General features: G+C 39.3%; 1 protein-coding gene across 1 annotated transcript in view; it reads left to right on the top strand.

Annotated features, from left to right (window-relative positions):
- Nucleotides 1-11,725: 11,725 nt before the first annotated feature.
- LOC132113932 (short transient receptor potential channel 3-like) overlaps nucleotides 11,726-19,532 on the top strand; it is a 64,557-nt gene continuing 56,750 nt past the window's right edge. Inside the window, exon 1 of the mRNA XM_059521991.1 lies at nucleotides 11,726-11,994. Coding sequence (XP_059377974.1) covers nucleotides 11,834-11,994 — 161 coding nt within the window. The 5' untranslated portion in view covers nucleotides 11,726-11,833. The remainder of the gene's footprint in view (nucleotides 11,995-19,532) is intronic.

Here is a 19,532-nt window from a genome sequence, read left to right as displayed (position 1 = left end):
AATGAGATCTTGGATCTTTCTGTGGGTTATTGGTGGGCGTGTTGTTCAAGGGCGAGCGAGCATTGCAATAGGAACTCGTTGCAATCCTCCGCCCGGCCAGAGAAGGGCGCTGGTCACGAGACTGTGTTGACAATGTACACCAGCGTGGGAGCGGTGTTTGCAGAAGCACTGTCTTCGGGCTGCGTTGGATTCATAGCGGTATTCGTCAAGCCTTCTGTCAGGAGATTAACGAGAGGCAGAGATAAGTGAATCCAACACAGAGTTTATTTACACATTCACAAGTGCAAGGTTAGTAGTCAGTGATTTCAGGTGCGGGTTTGGTGCAGATCACTCAGTGCGGGGCTGAAAGCAGGTGAGTACGTCCTTGGCAGATATGTCATTGCCACACAATCACAGTTCACTAATACTTATCCCTTTCTTCTTCAGAAGCGGAAACTATTGAGCGAGCTCAGAGGAAACACAGGAGACTCGGGAGATCATTGGACTTCAGGTAACAGGTGAAAGCTCAGGAATCCTGGGGGCAGCAGAACAAAGACACAGAGGTTAGTGTTTCAAAGTGTAGCAGGGTAAGGTATAGCCCAGGAATGATTGGTTGATGTCATGCCAGCCTGTGAACCTATCAGTGTTCCTATTCCTTTGTCATTGGTTAAAATGGTTTAAATCCTATGAACCTATCATCTTGATCCTATTAAATAGGGAATGGTTTGATTACTCAAGATGCATAATCCTTTGGTACTAGACCTTTGTGGAAAGTCATGGACAAAGGATAGGGTTTGGTGCATCTCCCTGTTGTGTTTTAGCAAGTAGGTCTTTTTCAGGTTAGTTTCCCAATTCTGAAAAAGGATTTATTTTTTATAAAGAGGCTTTATTTGTTGTCTCATGTTCATCAGCATGCTAGCAGCCGTGGTCTTGTGTGGTAAACGACCATGCGTTTTTGTCGCGCTAACCCGGTGGAGGTGTGGCTTTCTTCCGTGTACATTTCTGTAGTTGTGGTTCAACGTGTCATTTTCTTTCTCCTGAATGCTGCCTCCCCTGTGTGCTCGGTGTATTTGAAACACTGAACCAGGCGCGAGCTTCTAATTTCCCCAATTAAAATCACCTGGTTGAGCCTGCACCAGAGAGCGCACAGTCAGGCGCATTAGTCATTTGATTGGGGTACAACGGGAAGAGAGGTCGGCAGAGGCACAAATTCTTTCACTGTGAGGAACTGGGACTTTTTTTTATTATTATTATTATGACGGGCTATCGGTAAGCTCACGTGGACTCTTGTTTCACAGATTCTCGTTTGAATCCTATGTCTGTTTTATCTGTTTGGTATTTAATGTGGTAAATGTGTTAATGTTACAGGTGAAGTTTAAAAGCAATTAATACTGCATGGTTTAAAAAAAAGAAACTGATAACTGATAAGACCAAATGCTTAGATTGGTATAGTGTTGCTTGTAAAATGCAGAGTAAAAGACCAACCTGTGTTGCCTGTAAAATGCATTTGACCTTTCCTGTGTTAGGAAAATACCTGATTATTTAAAATATTTGTGTTTTCTTTTTCTTTTATTTATTTAAAGGTTTTCACCTGTTACATCTGATCCTACTACATTGCTACATCAACTGATCAAAATAAATGTCTTATGAGTGAAATCCCAAGTCTGGTCCTTTTCAAGTGTTGGCACCTCACAGTTAAAATACACTTGACAGTTTTGCTACATTGGAAATCTCTCTCGGTATGTATGATGGGAGGTTGTCATGTGTTTTTATGAGTGTAATGTAGATCATCTTTGTGTTATGTTCAGCAGGTGTAACTACACATCCAGGGGTTTCCAGTACCTTGGTTGAAGACGAATGTACATCAGTATGACTGCACTGCTGCTTTGTTTTTAGTGTTTGTTGGGTAACTGTGGTATGCATGTGGTCTGTTCCTGTTGGAGGCTTGACATCGAACTGGGGCTGTGGTGAGTGCTTTATAGTGATCTGTGACGAGGTTGCTGATGGAGAGCATGTGTGGGTGATTAATACTCAGGGGAGAGTGATCGTTGTGGAATGGATTGGACAGGGCTTGACTGGTCCCTGACAGTATGTCTTTTTTTTTTTTTTTTGTCTCATAATTGACTGTCACAATTTTGTATTCATCTCATGATTATGACTTAGTATGTTATCATTTCTTATTTTTATATAATAATTTTGACTTTTAAAGTCATAATTATGAGTTAAGTCATATACTCACAATATGATAAAAACTCTTATTTTAGAAACAGTTCAATGTTCGTTTGTTTGTTCTGTTTTAACTCATTAAAAAAGTTTTACATTAAAGCACGTTCATACCAATCATAATTTATTGATAGCACTATATTAGTTGATAGCACTATACATGATGCACTTAATTTATACATATTGCTAGACTACTTTGCATATTACAAACACTACTTATTCATATATTCATACATCAGATTGTATTGTACCGCTAAGAAATTTTCTTAACTGGGAGGAGATTTACTTGATTAATGTTGAAATGAAATAACTCTTGGAGAGGTTTCATCAAATGATTTTAAAGAAGCAGTACTTTGTATTCTTTAACAAGTTTTACTCTAAGAAATTAATAATTTTGGAAAAGTTTAAAATGTTGAACCCATGACAGTTATAGTCAAAAGCTGTTTTATTTGAGAAGCAAGTTGGAGGCTGCCATGCTGAGATCACATGGCCAGCTCAATACTACTTTTTCTCATTAACTCTACTAAATTATCAGACACTTTAATTTGCAGAATAAATGACTGGCCAACTGTCAATATAGGGTGTATTTCATTTGTTACTGAAAACCTTTGCATGATGCAAAATATCCCTTTTTGTGTTTCACTAAATACACCAAGACATGAAGAACGTGATGGGTTAATTGTGACAGAATGTTCATTTTCAGATTAATTGACCTTTTAACTAAATGAGGTGATGCATCTTTCTGGTAAATGTACTGCTTTTAAAGTAATTACTTGAATGTTTGATTAATCAGTATTAGGTTACAGGTTTAAAGCCCATTTGAGCACCAAACCATCATACACCACAAAGCACTTATGAGGGAACCTTTTAGTCTTTTTCCTTCTCAGAAGGTTCCTTAAATTTCAGTAAAATATATGATATTCACAATTCTGTTGAACAATCATCAGTGGCGAATTAGCGGATTATAGCACTGTGAGATGAGTTTGTCCTGCTCTCCGTGTGAAAGCTCTTAATGACTGTGTCTGCCGCAGGGACATGTCCTTGATGGGCAAGTGTTTCCGAGGATATATTTACTGTCTCTCTCTCTCTTCCTCTATGAAATGCTCCCTTGCTCAGCGTTACATTTATTTAATGGTATTTTTTTGGTTTCCTGCGTCATACAAGCAAAGCAAATTAAAAATGAATTCTAGCTAGGGGATCAAGTTTCTCACCCCACAGAGACGATCAATCAACCAATAAAGGATTAGGTCTTGAGGCTTTCTGAGGGTAAGCCACTACACATCACATCACAACATTTAACTTATGTTCATACATTTGAATTCACATGTAAATAACAGATAATAGTAATTTGTATTATTATTAGATTGTATTACTTTGTAATACAAATGGATGCAATTTAAAATGCCTTTTTTTTATTTTGACATGAAATATGTAGAGATTTGATGGTGTATATTGCCTGAAATGTTTAGAAATTGACATTTGTGGCCTGCAAATTCTGTAAAGTTGTTTACTGAAGCATCATTCATAATGCTGAAAATGCTTTTCAGGCCTGTCTTCATACGGAAATGAATGATTCAAATAACAGAGGATGAGGCTTTTGCTCAGTGTCACGTCAACAGCAAAACCTGTTCTGTAGCCTTTTGAAAATTCTGCAGGCAGTCAATCACTCTGGTTGAAATATTGCCAAAATTGTTACAAGAAAAATGTCACATTCATGCAAGAGGCTCCTACTGCTGACAACTGTGTTTTTTAAGGCAAGTGTAAAATTAAAGAGATGTTCTTTCTATAAATTCAATGTTGATTTATCCTGCTCAATGTGAATCTGTATTACTGTAGCTGTATCATATACAGTAGTTTAGAAAGTTGCTATTTCAGAGTAGCTCAACTACAATTATGTAGCCTGTGTGAAGACAAAATAATGTAATATGTAAAATGTTTAAGATAATATATATGTCTTTTTTCTGGGTGGAATTGGCACCAAGAATTGAGCTGAAATCGATCAGCATTATAGGTGGTGGTGGTCCGCATGTCTTTATTGCAATAGCCTGCATCCAAGCACAGAAGAAGTAGCACCTGCTGTGTCAGATCAACCTGTTAAAAGCTTTTTCAGGTCAACTTGTTAAAAGTGATAAAAGATATGCTGCAGTCTGTGAGGTTCTGAGGTTCTGCAGCCGTGAGCCAAAATGTTTTTAAATTTGCAGGGATGAGTTACAGAGACGGATTACAAATGAAAATGATATATTCTTTTCTTCTTAAATATATTTGCATTCATTTGCAAGGTTGTGGCATGGGGACATAACGTCTCCGTTCCCTCCATCAGGGAACGAGGGTTACGTACGTAACCGAGACGTTCCCTATCTGTCGGTCACTACGAGTTATGTCGAACGACATATGGGGTCCTATGGAAAACGCCACAACCTGAACACCGTCACAACCCTGTGGCGCTGCAATTGTCGACAAGCCCTGGCGTGCCACAAAAGCTACGCTTAAGGTCGTAACCTTCCCAAAGCCCCAGCGCAAATTCACTGACCTTGGTACCGAAGGGGCCAAAGGGTGAGTACATCGCTGCTGGAGAAGGCCAGAGAGAGGGAGGGAGAGACGCGATCGCAGCGTTGCCATGGTCACACATGCAGTGCGTGCATGAACCATCCACGAACGCGCCTTCAGCGTGCTGAATGCCCAGACACGGAAGACAACGAACGTGGCCGTTGTCAGAGAACAGGAAACGACCGCAACCAGAAGGACGCGGACGAAACGGCGTCTTTAAAAAGACGCAAATCGTCCGCGATTTGCGCTTTTAGGAAATCTGCTCTCTTAGTTGAAGCGCCCAGGGGAATCGCTGAAAGGGACACCGCTGTTTGCGCCGTACCGCCAACCAGAACAGCTTCCCGACACCGCAGATGAATGGCTTTGTGGAGTAGGCTATAACAGCTTTCATACAACCACTCGGCTCCGAAGCAAAAATCTAATGAGTGGATGCACCTGTCGCCCTATTTATACCCGTGGCACGGGGAGTGGCTCAGGTGTGTTAATCCACTAGCCAATTTTCAGTGGCGTTTTCTCTTAAATTCAGAGATGATTGGCCTCCCAAGTGAGACCCCATATGTCGTTCGACATAACTCGTAGTGACCGACAGATAGGGAACTAAAGTGCAATGTTACTCACTCAGTAGCTGCTTCCTGCACTGAATTTACAGTGCCATTGCATAAGAATTTCACCAAAGTTATGATCTTGGAGATTTGATTGAATGTGTTTGGATAAAATGACAAAGGTTAGACAAAGCTAAATACAAAGGTATAAAAAAGCAAACACAAACAAATACAGTGTGATTATAGTAATACAATTCACAAACAAATGATTCTTATGAGCTTATTAGTGAATCAACAGCATAACTGCGCAACAAGTGTAGTCCAATTCATAAATTAATTTGAGTTGCAGTTCATAATCAATCTTTCAAAAAGACTCACGAGGTAAGAAGGATACTTGAATAAAGTGACTGCTGAAAAGTAATCTGCAGATGCATGACCTGTTTCGCAGTATGTTTAGTACTTAAAATATAAAATGTTGTTTTATGAGTTTCTGCAGTTATTTATGTGCATGCTCCTTTATTCAGGTGGTGTTTGGACAAAATCTGGTAAAAAAAAAAGTTATTAAGCCTCATTCTGAAACATAAAAAAGACATTTGTTCTTCTGCTCATAAATAATTTATAAATCTGTAAATTTCAATAAATTAAATATGACAATTTACAGTAGCTGACACAAGAATGGTTGTGATCATGTAATATTTAATTGTGACATAATATAGTCATATCCTTTTGCCAAACAGCAAAGCAAGTGTTTCACTCTTGCTGGTGCACAACAAAAGTCTAGGAGCCATTTAATCTAATTTAATGTGACTTGGGAAATGAAAGCAATTCATATTGTGTTTCCTCAGGGAGATATGATCTAATAGTGTTCATCTCTACAGAATGTGATGACGCACTCTGGACAGAAGTCTAAGAAAACGTGTCAAACTGCAAACAACCTCCAAGGAGTAGGTAAATGATCTGAAATGGAAAATACTGATGTTGAAAACACTGATATTATTATTTGTTTGAGTTCGGTTGTTTTTATTTAAATGCAACAACATCTGCAACAACATTAGATATATGCTGCCAAAGAATGATTAACTTCATTGCCAAGGTTGAGTCCCAGACTTTGCAATTTTTTTACCCAACCATAATTTATCTCTCTTAAAAAAATCTGAGGTTAACTGCCAAAGCCTGTAATAACACCTGCGTAGAATGCCAGCAGTAACTTTTTGTTAACAAATCACCCATATCTTCGACATTTGTGTCATCGCCACTGCTCTGATTCTTCAGATTTGCACAAGAATATTTCACTGGACTGATGCCACAGGGCAAGAATCCCACACGTCTGACTCTGGCAGGAGGACTATATACACAATTGATGGCATCAGCCTGTCCCGCTGGATACATGGCCTAACATTTGTCTTGCACTGCCCTTGCTGAAGGTTAGATCTGATTCAATTGTTTTGTCGCCTGCAGTAAAAAGTGCAGGGGAAGATTATCAGTGAATAACTACTTTTGATTCATTCATTCCTCACAAAAGCTTACCATATGACATCAGAAGACCTAATAAAAGTCACTTTTATAGCACTTTAATGATGTTTATTTTGTAATTTTGGAGCATTCACAGTTCACATTCATTATGCAGGAAAGAGTGGTCAGGATATCCTTATATTCTCCAGATTTGGGAACCGCATAAGCACAAAAAAAACCCCACCTTAAACGGTGTCTGAACCAATCCATATCTGTTAGATGTCAAATGCTTAGCAGAATTATAGATTTATCAGACTCAGTTTGAACCACACACAAAAAATTAAAGGCTTGAGATAGAGAGTCTAAATCAATTTAATAATTCAATTCTGAAATTCAATAAAATATTTGTCATGAGTAGATAGATTAAAGTGGTCAATTTTAAGTTTTCCTCTCTCTTTGGAGTGTTTCAAGCTTTTCATGAATAGATAAGATCCCTAACGTTGCAAAGACTAAATTCTCAAACCCAAAGAGATTTCTTTATAAAACTTAAGACAAACACACACCCCTAAAATGGCTCGTTCTAACACGCCTCCACATGTCTACTTCACGATGTGGGAAGATTTGCATAACGCCGCCCAAATGTTCACGCAAAGAAAGAAGCATAACTTTGATTCTCACTGTAGTATTGTTGCTGCTGCCATGTCGTGGAGACAGACGCTGTGTTTTGTTGTGGAAGCCAAACTACTTTCTCTGGCCTTCCTAAAGAGGACACCACTAGAAATCAGTGGTTAAGTTGTATTTACAACACTGTTCCAGAACAGTTCCACCCAACAATTTAGATGTGTGCAGCACGTTTTATGGATGACTGTTTCCTGATTTCAGGGAGAGAAGACTACAATGCCAGCACTTCTGACTCACAGTCTGTAAGTAGGTTTACATATGTAAAGGATTTGCCACTGACGATTCAAACACGAGTTTTGAGCAGTGTAGAGTAACGCTTGTGATACGAGGAACGACAAACAACAAATGCAGTCATGGTCTTACGTTTATGTGGTGCGATGCAATGCAAAATCGGCAAATCACAATGCACTGGATAGATGGACAATCAAAGCACAACTCGCTTTTCAGACGATGAGCTTTGTAAAAAACAATGCATTTCAGAAAGGCGGGATATAGAGGAACAACAATAATGTACAGTATGTGGAAAATAATGTGTTTTTGAACCTTAAACCACATAAACACATTTCATTTCACCAAATACACAAAATAATGTTATTTGTAGCAACATCATGTGAGCCCTTTAAAGTGAGATGGTGCTTAAAACCATATTTGTAAACTGAGATTCATATTTGTGGGATCAGATCTTCCAAGACATTGTCCATGAATCCTTTAAATAACTTTACTGTGGACAGTCTATGACTATGGAATCAAACGAAATGGCAATTACATATGTAATAAATATAAATAGAGATAAATAGATTATAAATGTGTATATTAAGACTTGTGTAATGTGTAATGGCTGTATATTAATATAATTTAATATTGAATATGAATATCATTATACAATAAAAATAAAATCACACTGCCGATGAAAGTTATCTGACCAGTGAGATATCTTGCAAAAATTTTCAAATGTATTTTTTTAAGAAAATTTTAACATTTTTAAAGAATTAAAATTAACTATATTCTATTTGACGATTTAAAAAGTAATTCCTGTGATGCAAAGCTGAATTTTCAGCGTCATTAATCCAGTCTGCAGGGTCACATGAGCCTTCAGTAATCAATCAGTCATAAAGATTACCTATTATTATCAATGTAGAAAACAAAATTTTGAATTTTTGAAAGTAGTCTGTGTGTGTGTAAATTCTATGAACTGTATAAGACTCTTTTATCCCAGTAGTTGTCATGTATACATTTTTGCATCAAGGGAGATGTATGCAATTACTATTAAATATTTTAAGCAGATAAAGTGCATCACTGGTCCAAATGACTCTATATTTGTAGAATCTGGTGTGTACTGTAAATGATGTGTAAGTGACATTTAATACAACATTACAGATTACACACTACAATTAAGTTCTCTTCTAGAGAAGCTGAGATGTGCATTCACCCATGAAGCGCACTGATTACTGTATATCTCTAAAATCCAAATCACAACACAAAATAGTGACAGGGCACAGGGCAGGTTAGTCCGTCTTGACAGATAGGTCTCTCAATCATTCTCTTCTGCCCCAGGAGCCTCTGATCTGGATAATCCTGTGCTGTTCAGGTGGAATAATTCAACACCTTCCCTAAGGGCTGTCCATTTCACCATCCGCCAAACTCACCTGTACCATGGAAATGGCACAACCACAAATTAACCCTATAATTTTAAACACTACACTATTGAGTACTTGGTGTATAAGTACGTAGTGTATAAGTGCATTCTGTATAGTGGATCATTTGGGATGCAACTTTTTTAAAGTCATAGAAATGCTGGTGTAGATTTTTCTTTTGCTACTGGAGCAAATGAGAACAACACACAGACACACAAAGTTTGCCCTCTTCTGAGAATCCTGGAAATGTGAGAATAGCTGCCTTGATGTGTGTGTGTGTGTATATATATATATATATATATATATATATATATGTATATATATATATATATATATATATATATATATATATATATATATATATATATATATGAATCAATTTGACTTTGGTTTCTGTCTTTAACTAAGTTCTGACTTGATCTTTCCTTTGAGGCTTTTTAAATATTAAAAGCTCAATCTTTCAAAATAATTTCTGGTCTTTCTGAATGTCCATTTCACTTGGGGTCCTTTTGTTTTCCACTCAACATTGATACCTGTAGGTCTGTGAACGAGGCCACTCACTGTGCTTCATATTGACTGAACACCTATTCAATTCTGCTTAAGTGCTCCTGGCTTCTCCGTGTCTTCTACTCAATACAAGTGACCGATAATAGAGCAGGGCATTAAATGTGCTTCTGTTCTTAGAAGAAAACATCTGGATGATGCTTTGATCATGAGAATAAGTGCCCATCCTTTGGCTGTCATGATGGAGAATAGCTTATAAAGAGCCAAGAGCTTTTCATTTCTGTAAAGTTCCGCTTCTGAGTCACAAGCAACAAATGACATTCCCTGTGTTCACAAGAGGGCTTCTTCTATAGTACTGCTCTGGTTTCATTGAGATAAATGTGAAAAGGCCAGTAAATGTGACATGACATTTGAAAACAGATCATCTTGTGATAAACATTGCACTCATGTAGGTCTGCAGAGGAAATCTGTAGTGAAAATATCTTAAAGGTTATTATTTTTATTTTAAATATAACTTTGGATTGGGACTAAATTAGGTCAATCTTTTCCCAAATGATTTTTATATGCCAATGACAGATGCTGAATTTACTCTGTTGACAAGCTTTATCCAAATTTAGACAACTAATTATGATTATCTGTAATTCCCAAAACTAATTTTGTTTGAAGAGCACTTCTGAGGACTGTATATAGAATAGCACCAAGCAGTTTTCCATGTTGTATTCTTTTCAAAGTCAGAAAGCAAACCACCTCATTTAATTGAAACATCACTAAAACAATTATTGATTGGCTTGACCTTTGCCCTTTTGTTAATCAAATTCATATGAAGAGGCTTGTCAAACTACACAGCCAACCAACCTTTTCACCGGTAATTGTCTGTCAACGCTGCTATTGATCAAGATGTCCACAGGCTTTCTTTTATATAATCAATTTCTTTGTGTGTTTTTCCATTAAATCAAAAGACATCTGAGGACACACAGGACACACATAAACATCATACATGTTTTTTGTTTTTGTTTTTTTTTACTAAAACATTTGCAATAGAACTCTCTCTCTCTCTCTCTCTCTCTCTCTCCCTCTCTCTCTCTCTGTCTCTCTCTCTCTCTCTCTCTCCCTCTCTCGCTCATATGTATATGTATGTGTATAAATATATATACACACACACACGTTAAAAGTTTTTGTAATTTTGTTGTGTTTGAGTCATTTTTAGTACTTTCTGTTTATATATTTCTGCCATGCTGTGGCAGAACAAGTACTGAGATTTGCTACTGTCAGAACATCCACAGACATGCTGCAGCCATTTAGGAAAAAACCCCTGTACATAATTACCACGGAGCAGATAAATACAGGTGGAGCTGGGGAAGGTGCAGGTTCTGGAGCATTTTGTTTTGGCATCTACTGGAAATAAAACGGTATTTCATATTTTATTTTACTTCTATTTGTGTAAATTTAAAGTAACAAAAATATTTTTTTATTTTTTTATTTCATATTAAATATATATTTGTGTGTGTGTGTGTGTGTGTGTGTGTGTGAGTGTGTGTGTGCATGTGTGTGAGTGTGTGTGTGCATGTGTGTGCTTAAATATTTAGACCCCCTATAATAATAAAGAGAAAACTAATATTTTAAGAATCTGTCAAAAACTTGTTTAAAACTAAAAATGTTATTATCATTTATTAGGGTAATAACAAATATTTTGGCTATCACCAATACTGCTAATTTAGGGCAGCTGTGGCACAAACCTTACATTGTGGGGTGGTGGTCTAATAAATTTGTTAAGCAAACTATATAAAATATGATGTGAAATATAATGATATAAAATATTTAAAATGTATGCAATATATATATATATATATATGTGTATGTGTATGTATGTATGTATATGTAAGGCTACAAAAAATCCATATTATTTTAAATAAAGTATAGTATTAAAAATAATAGTAATTTAATAATTGTGTTTGTTTCAAAACGCTACAATTTTGTCAGTTATTTCTGAAATTTTATTTCTAAAAATGTTATTCTCTAATAGTGAACTCGTACAAAATAAAAAATAATTTAGCACACATGACTACCCTGTGACCTCTGCTTGACTTGTTTAATGAGGACTGCTGGATGTGGGCAGGGCTGCTGGATTCTCCTCTCATCTGCTGTTCTTATCACACACACACACACACACACACACACACACACACACACTGATCCTGATGCTGGAGTCAGAGCTTCACCTGCAGTGAGCAGCGCTGGAGTCCCGGAGCAGCTCTCACAGCCGCTGTCTGGATGTCCATGAAAGGCAGAGAATCCAAGTACCAGAAAAGAGTGTCGTTTTCTGAGGATGAAGATGAGCAGTGCTGGAAAGAGGAGAACGGCGGTGTGGACGCACATCACCTGAAATCCGTCGAGACGGTCAGCGATTTATCGGGATATTACCGGCACAACACGTGAGTGTCCATACAACTCTACAAACTCACACTAATGTCTTTGATCTCAGTGATAAAGCAGTGAAATGAAACGTAACGCGTAAAAAAGCATATTAAATACTTTTAATGAAATGAAAAGTATTAGATTTCGGTAACATATCAAGCTTAACATTTAAAGTTTCATAGTTATTTCTTAAGTTTGATTATTAATAATAATAATAATAATAATAATAATAATAAAATAGGCTACATTAAATATGTATTTCATTGTTCCTGTTGAAATAGCTTAGCCCTGTTGAACCTGTCTCTGCAACATTTGTCATTATTAACTCGATGCAGAAATGCTATTGCAATTCTAAACGACCTAAAATACAGTTTCTTGATATTTTTTAATCTAAGCTGCGATATGAACCTTAAAGCGACACCTAGTGGAAGGTCATTTCTCCACTGATTATTCATTTGTGGGTTTACCTGTGGCGATAAATTTGTCTCCATATGAGAGCTAAATTTGACAAAAATCTCCCTTGAAGGCATTTGAGGACGTCATTATTTGGAAAAGTATTTATTAATAAATTATATATATATATAAATATATATATATATATAATTTTTTTTATAAAGTTTATCAATCTGTAAAGTGTTTAGGGTGGAGGGGGGAGGTGGGACAGAAAAAAAATCTAGGTAAAAATAATTTATATTGCACATAAAATGCAAGCTAGCTTGGCCATTTTCTTCCAAAAATGTGTCAAATGTCATTTCCACCATAAAAAGAATGCTCTGTCTTCAAAGCATTTCCACATGATATGCCCACTGCTGAACGTTAAAATAACAAAATAAATTACAATTATTTTCTCACGAAAAAGTGTTTTCTTTTGCAGTGTTTTCTTTTTTTTCGTGTTTAGTAGTTCATGTTTGTTTTTAAAATATTTTTCCAAAAAAATTTTTTTTCATTTTTATTTCAGTTTGGTTATTTTAGTAGATCAAATTAAATGCAAGCTGTATTTGGAAATTATTTATACATATATACGTTAAATTTTTTGTGATTAAAATAATTTATATTGGGGTTTTTTTCACACATTTGTTCATCCATCAGGCAAAAATCACAAGTCTAATCAATAAGAAAAGTATAGACCATGGTTTGAGGTACTGTCATGTCTGTAGCACAAATATTGTAAAGTTAAGTACATGGGTGAAAATCTAGTATAATGCGTCTACTAATGAAGAAGTACAATGCCTGTCAATTCACATCTTGATTTATACCCTCAATGCTGACACTGCATTTCAGGATATACATGATAATTAATTCAGAACTGGAAATGGTCTTTCAATACATCACTCAGTCAAAACGACCATTTGTGTGACTGATGCATCTCATTAGTGGTGGATGTGCTGTGCACATGCTGTCCAGACTTTGAAATACCCTCAGTTGTCTGCATTTCAAAGACACAATGTTCTTTCTGAATAAATAGAGCTGCGGCCTGCAGAATGACAGATAGCCTCTCAGTCTTCTTGATTATGCATGTCTTTGTGAAGAATTGCTGTGCTATGATGAACGTGTACATACGTCACAGGCAGGTTTTCACATTTTAAGCATGTTTAAACTCTCACGTTTGCACCTGATTAACAACGAACTGCAAAATTCATGCCAATCGATCCATTTTTCATGATAATGGAGAAGGTGTTTTAATGAGAGGAGTAGAAATAGCTTCAGCATACATTTTCTGCTTCCTCATCCACACATCTATGAATGTGTTTTTAACCCAACAAGAAATTTCTGGTCACTTTAGTAATTAGAGAATGATATATGTATATCAAACAGGACCATTGATTAGCCAATGTGACCATTCAAGATTTTGATACTGAACATTCTCCTAAAGTTCTGTAAACCTTCCATAAAGAAATAGCCAATTCCATAAATTCCTGGCTAACCAGATACAAACCTTGAAAAGTCCATATTCTGGGAACATTCCGGGAATAAGAAACTAACATTCTATGAACGTTCTTGGAACCAAAAAATTGCTAGCTGGGTTATGAGCTTAAACACTTTTATATGAATGCTGAAACGTTTTGTAGACCATATTAATTTTTTTTTTATTATTATTTTTTTTTTTAGAAAACTAATTCAGTAAAAGGTTTTCCACATTATATGTCCCCTGTTAAACGTTAAAATAACAAAATAAATTACAATTATTTTATTTTGTAAAAAAAAACATTCTCAGGGATTACTGGTGAAATAAATACATTGAATGCAGGATAAAAGCTTCTGCAAAATCAATAAAATGTAAACAAATCTCAGCTGCAAGAGAGTTTAAAAAAAAAATTGTTTACTGCATATGCAGTAGGAAGTTTAACTTCATTAATTCATACCTCAGTCCAGAGCAGATTCAAGTCATGTTCTGTGTACGCTAGAGTCCAGGGGTTTTAGGGGAGGCTGAGCTCTTTGCGTTTAATGAATTGGCATGGTAGAAGTGACTTGCATGGAGAGTTTCGAGTTGAATGCTTCCCCTCCTCTGTGGCCTCTGGTGATGTGGGCTTCTGAAGCTCCAGAGACCCGGGCTGTGTGAAATGAATTTCCCTGCTCAAGTAAATCCTGCAGTGGAGACCGGGTCCATCTCGCGTCAGACTTTAAATTCAGCCCTTAAACAAACTCATTCTCACAAACCTTATTTACTAATCTGTTTATTTCACCTATAATGCACTCATTAATTAACAGATGCTGCCCAAGGAAAGAAAGAATGAAAAACATCAACATACAACAATAAATTCAGAGTAAAAACAAAAAGTTCAGTGACACTTTTCAATGCCCATTTGAATTAAAAGCCTGAGATAAGAAATGAATTTTTAACTGCTCTAGATCTAGATCTTTCTCAAGATCTTTAAAAGAGAGAAATAACTTAACTTTAGCCAGAAGTCTCAAGTGAAAAAAGCTGGATTTAATGACAGCATTTATTTGCTTATCAAATTTAAAACTTTTTCAAATAAAACATCCATATTTTTCACCACCATTTTATTATACGAGACCAGAAGGCCAAGATTAACACTCTCACTCGGTCCAAAAATAATAATCTCTGTTTTATTTTCATTAAGGTTTATGAAATTTAAGAACATCAAGGCTTTTATATCATTTAAAACATTCTAAAATAGGAGTTAGAGAATTCTTATTTTTCTGTTGTAATGGTAAATAGATCTGCGTATCGTCTGCGTAACAGTGAACTGAAACATTATTCTTCTTTAAAATGGACCCCAAAGGGAGCATATATAAAGAGAAAAGTAGTGGAGCAAGAATAGACCCATGTGGGACACCACAGGTGAGAGGAGCAGAAGACGATAAAAATTCCCCAACATTTACTGCAAAGCTTCTGTTTGATAAATACAACTTCAACCATTGAAGAGCCACTTCTTGGATTCCTAGATATTTCTTAAGATGAGAAACCAAGATAGTGTGATCAACAGTATCAAACGCAGTACTAAATTGCGCCGCGGGCCAATAACAGCCCACAGAGGTGTCCAATCCGGCCCACAGGATTTACTTATAAAATAATGAATAAGACATCATTTGAAAAGTAAATAAACTGTATTTGCTGCAATATTTTATTTTGAATTTAAAGCGGAACAAATTGCTCATTTATTTACATTGATGTTATGCCTCGGGATGCGGGACACACGTACGTTTTAAAGCGGCGCCAGAATCTCGAGCAGAACGAGGATAATATGATGATAGCAGCATTGTTACTGATGCTGGTGTGGCAATTTACTGGTGATTCTAAACATGTCCAAAAGCCATTTGCCTAGAAGGACAGAAAGGCTTTTAAAGAGAAATCGCCTAGGCTACGTGCAGTTATCTATTCCAGTCCGGTCACCGTTACTTTGCAAAAGACATTTTCCTGGCTCAACGTCTTTTGTTGAACCTGGATTAGCATTACTGTCCAAAAATATAGACTAAACCCAATCCCTAGCCCTACCCACATGGAAAAAACCTATATAAACATATATGTTTCAATATAGGTTTTGATATGGGTTTTTAATATATGTGACATATATAAAATTGGCCATTTTCCTATATTATATGTCCATATATGTACACATATATATACACATATACAGTACAGACCAAAAGTTTGGACACACCTTCTCATTCAAAGAGTTTTCTTTATTTTCATGACTATGAAAATTGTAGATTCACACTGAAGGCATCAAAACTATGAATTAACGCATGTGGAATTATATATACATAACAAAAAAGTGTGAAACAACTGAAAATATGTCATATTCTAGGTTCTTCAAAGTAGCCACCTTTTGCTTTGATTACTGCTTTGCACACTCTTGGCATTCTCTTGATGAGCTTCAAGAGGTAGTCACCTGAAATGGTCTTCCAACAGTCTTGAAGGAGTTCCCCGAGAGATGCTTAGCACTTGTTGGCCCTTTTGCCTTCTGTCTGCGGTTCAGCTCACCCCTAAACGTACTCGGTTACTAAACGTAACCTCAGTTCTCTCTAGAAGAGCGAACGAGTACTGCGTCTTAGCTAAGACGCTACGGGAAAAGTCTCTTTTCACGAAATACTGAAGCAAAAAATTATCCTTAATTTTGTATTTTTGTAAAGCGCATTTGCAGCAGTACACAGCCTTAGGCGAGACGGCTCGTTCGCTCATTGGCTTGTTCTGCGGCAACTGCACAGCCTATCGAGCGCAGGCTGATGCAACATCAGACCAATAAGGGCGCTTCGCGCCCTTCTTGCCACTTCCCGCCGAAACAGGTGTGGCCCAACCTATAAAAGGAGCTCGAAAAGGCTGACTCACCTGATTTTTCATCTCTTCAGCGAAGCTCACGCATCGCTGGATCACGAGGAAGCAAGCGCCGTCTGGAAGAGCATATCAGCAGGACGAGCCATCCTGAAGCCGCTGGCATCGCCGCCTTCCACTGCCGTTCCTGCTGCGCTATCCGGCGCCCATATCCTTTACATCCTTGTTCTGTTATATCCTGTGCGGTGTTCGCCCTGCGAGCGCAGGCTGATGCAACATCAGACCAATAAGGGCGCTTCGCGCCCTTCTTGCCACTTCCCGCCGAAACGGGTGTGGCCCAACCTATAAAATGAGCTCGAAAAGGCTGACTCACCTGATTTATTTCATCGCCGAAGCGTACCAGAGTGAATCGTACGCACGGCAGAGAACGCAGTAATCGTTCGCTCTTCTAGAGAGAACCGAGGTTACGTTTAGTAACCGAGTACGTTCTCTTACGAGAGCTCTCTCGTACTGCGTCTTAGCTAAGACGCTACGGGAACCCAATGTAAAACGCCGTGCGCGCAGGGATCACACACCAATAAACCTGAAGCAACGCCCAGGATTTACAGTGCACAGTCACCTGAGGGACTCACAGAGAGTCCAGGACAGAAAGGGGGAAAGCCCTCCATCCCATATCTAGCAGCATCCGTAGATGCGGCAATATGACATCACACAGCCGAGGCAAGGCCTGACCAATGTGGCAATGCGGGTCTTACGCAATACTGCCCATATAACAGTCGGCAGCGCATAGCGCTCGTGAACTCAGAATTCCCCTCAGGGCCCTGATTCGTCTATACCGACAGCAGCCTTGCTTGCAAGGCGGGAACCTCCAGGTTATAGAACCTGATAAATGTAGACGGCGAGGCCCAACCTGCCGCCATACATATATCCTGCAAGGAGATCCCAGTAGACCACGCCCACGACGAGGCAACGCCTCTTGTGGAGTGTGCTCTGACGCCCAACGGGCACTGAAGGCCCCTGGAAGCGTAAGCTAACGCTATGGCGTCAACTATCCATCTGGATAGAGTCTGTCTCGAAACAGCCATTCCCTTGGAACGTCCACCGAACGAGACAAATAGCTGCTCTGTCTGCCGAAAGGCAGCAGAGTGAGACACATAAGCTCTTAAAACCCTGACAGGGCAAAGAAGACTCGAGTCTCCATCCTCCCCTGACACCGGCAGGGCAGACAGGGCAATAACCTGAGCCCGAAACGGCGTGTTGAGGGATTTCGGCACATAACCGTGCCTAGGTTTGAGTATGACTCTTGAGTCATTGGGCCCAAACTCCAAGCACGACTGGCTCACCGGAAGGCTAATCGATTGGATAGGCTCAAAAGGGGGACCCTTAAAGGCCTCCAAAACCGCCGCGAGGTCCCACATAGGGACTGACTGAGGTCTGGGAGGATTCAGCCTCCTAGCTCCTCTGAGGAACCGGATGACTAAATCATTCCTTCCTATTGACTGACCGGACGCCGTTTCAGAGAATGCCGCGATGGCAGCCACATAAACTTTGAGCGTGGATGGGGCTCTGCCCTTATCCAACAGCTCCTGAAGGAAGGAGAGGACCTCCGTCACCTCACAACTAAGGGGTGAATAACCTCGAGCTGTGCACCAGCTGGAGAACACCGACCACTTCGAGGCATACAGACGTCGTGTCGACGGAGCTCTAGCCTGAGTGATGGTATTTAGCACTCCCACTGCGAGATCAGCGGGTAACCGTTGAGTGCCCATACATGGAGGGACCACAACTCCGGTTGAGGGTGCCAAATCGAGCCCCTGGCCTGCGAGAGGAGGTCTCTCCTCAACGGTACCGGCCACGGGGCCACATCTGCTAACTGCATCAAATCTGGGAACCATGGTTGGTTCTTCCAAAGAGGTGCTACAAGCAGTATTGAACACCTCGTTTCTCTCACCCGTTCTATCACCTGCGGAAGGAGGGAGACGGGAGGGAACGCATAAAGTGGTCAGCACGGCCATCTCCGTGACAGCGCACTTTCGTTCTTGGAAAAGAATGTGGGGCAGTGATCGTTTTCGTGGGACGCAAAGAGGTCCACCTCCGCCATGCCAAATCTCTCCCACAACAGCCGGACTGTTTGCGGGTGTAGAGACCATTCGCCCTTAGGAACATTGCCTCTGGACAGCCTGTCTGGACCCAGATTCTGCAGCCCAGGCACATGCACTGCTCTCAGCGAGCGCACGTTGCGCTGAGCCCAAATCAGGAGGCGTTCCGTCAGCCTGCACAGGTTTCGGGACCCGAGACCGCCCTGGCGATTTATGTAGGACACTACGGACATGTTGTCCGAACGGACTACGACGTGGTGATCCTTGATATGGGGACAAAAGCGCGTCAGCGCGTTCTCCACTGCCAGCATTTTCAGGCAGTTGATATGATGGAGCTTTTCCCGTTCTGACCATAGACCAAAGGACGGTCTGCCTTCGAGCAGCGCTCCCCATCCCGAAGTGGAGGCGTCCGTCGACACCATTTTCACACTTGGGGAAGTCCCCAGGCTTACACCTGATCGGTACCAGCCGTTCGCTGTCCAAGGTGCTAGAGCCGCAACACAGCTCTGATCGACCTTGAAATACAGCCGGCCAGACGCCCACGCTCTGCGCGGCACCCGAGCCTTCAGCCAGAATTGCAGGGGGCGCATGCGGAGCAGGCCCAGCCGCAGAACCGGAGATGCTGAGGCCATGAGACCCAGCATCTTTTGACAGTGTTTGAGCGACACGGTCGCGCCGCAGCGGAAAGAACTCGCTGCGCGCTGAATGCCCATCGCGCGCT

Source organism: Carassius carassius, chromosome 33 (genome assembly GCF_963082965.1).
Source record: "Carassius carassius chromosome 33, fCarCar2.1, whole genome shotgun sequence".
In the NCBI taxonomy this organism is placed as follows: Eukaryota; Metazoa; Chordata; class Actinopteri; order Cypriniformes; family Cyprinidae; genus Carassius; species Carassius carassius.
Note: the sequence above shows the minus strand (reverse complement) of the source record. Positions and strands in the feature narration are given on the sequence as shown.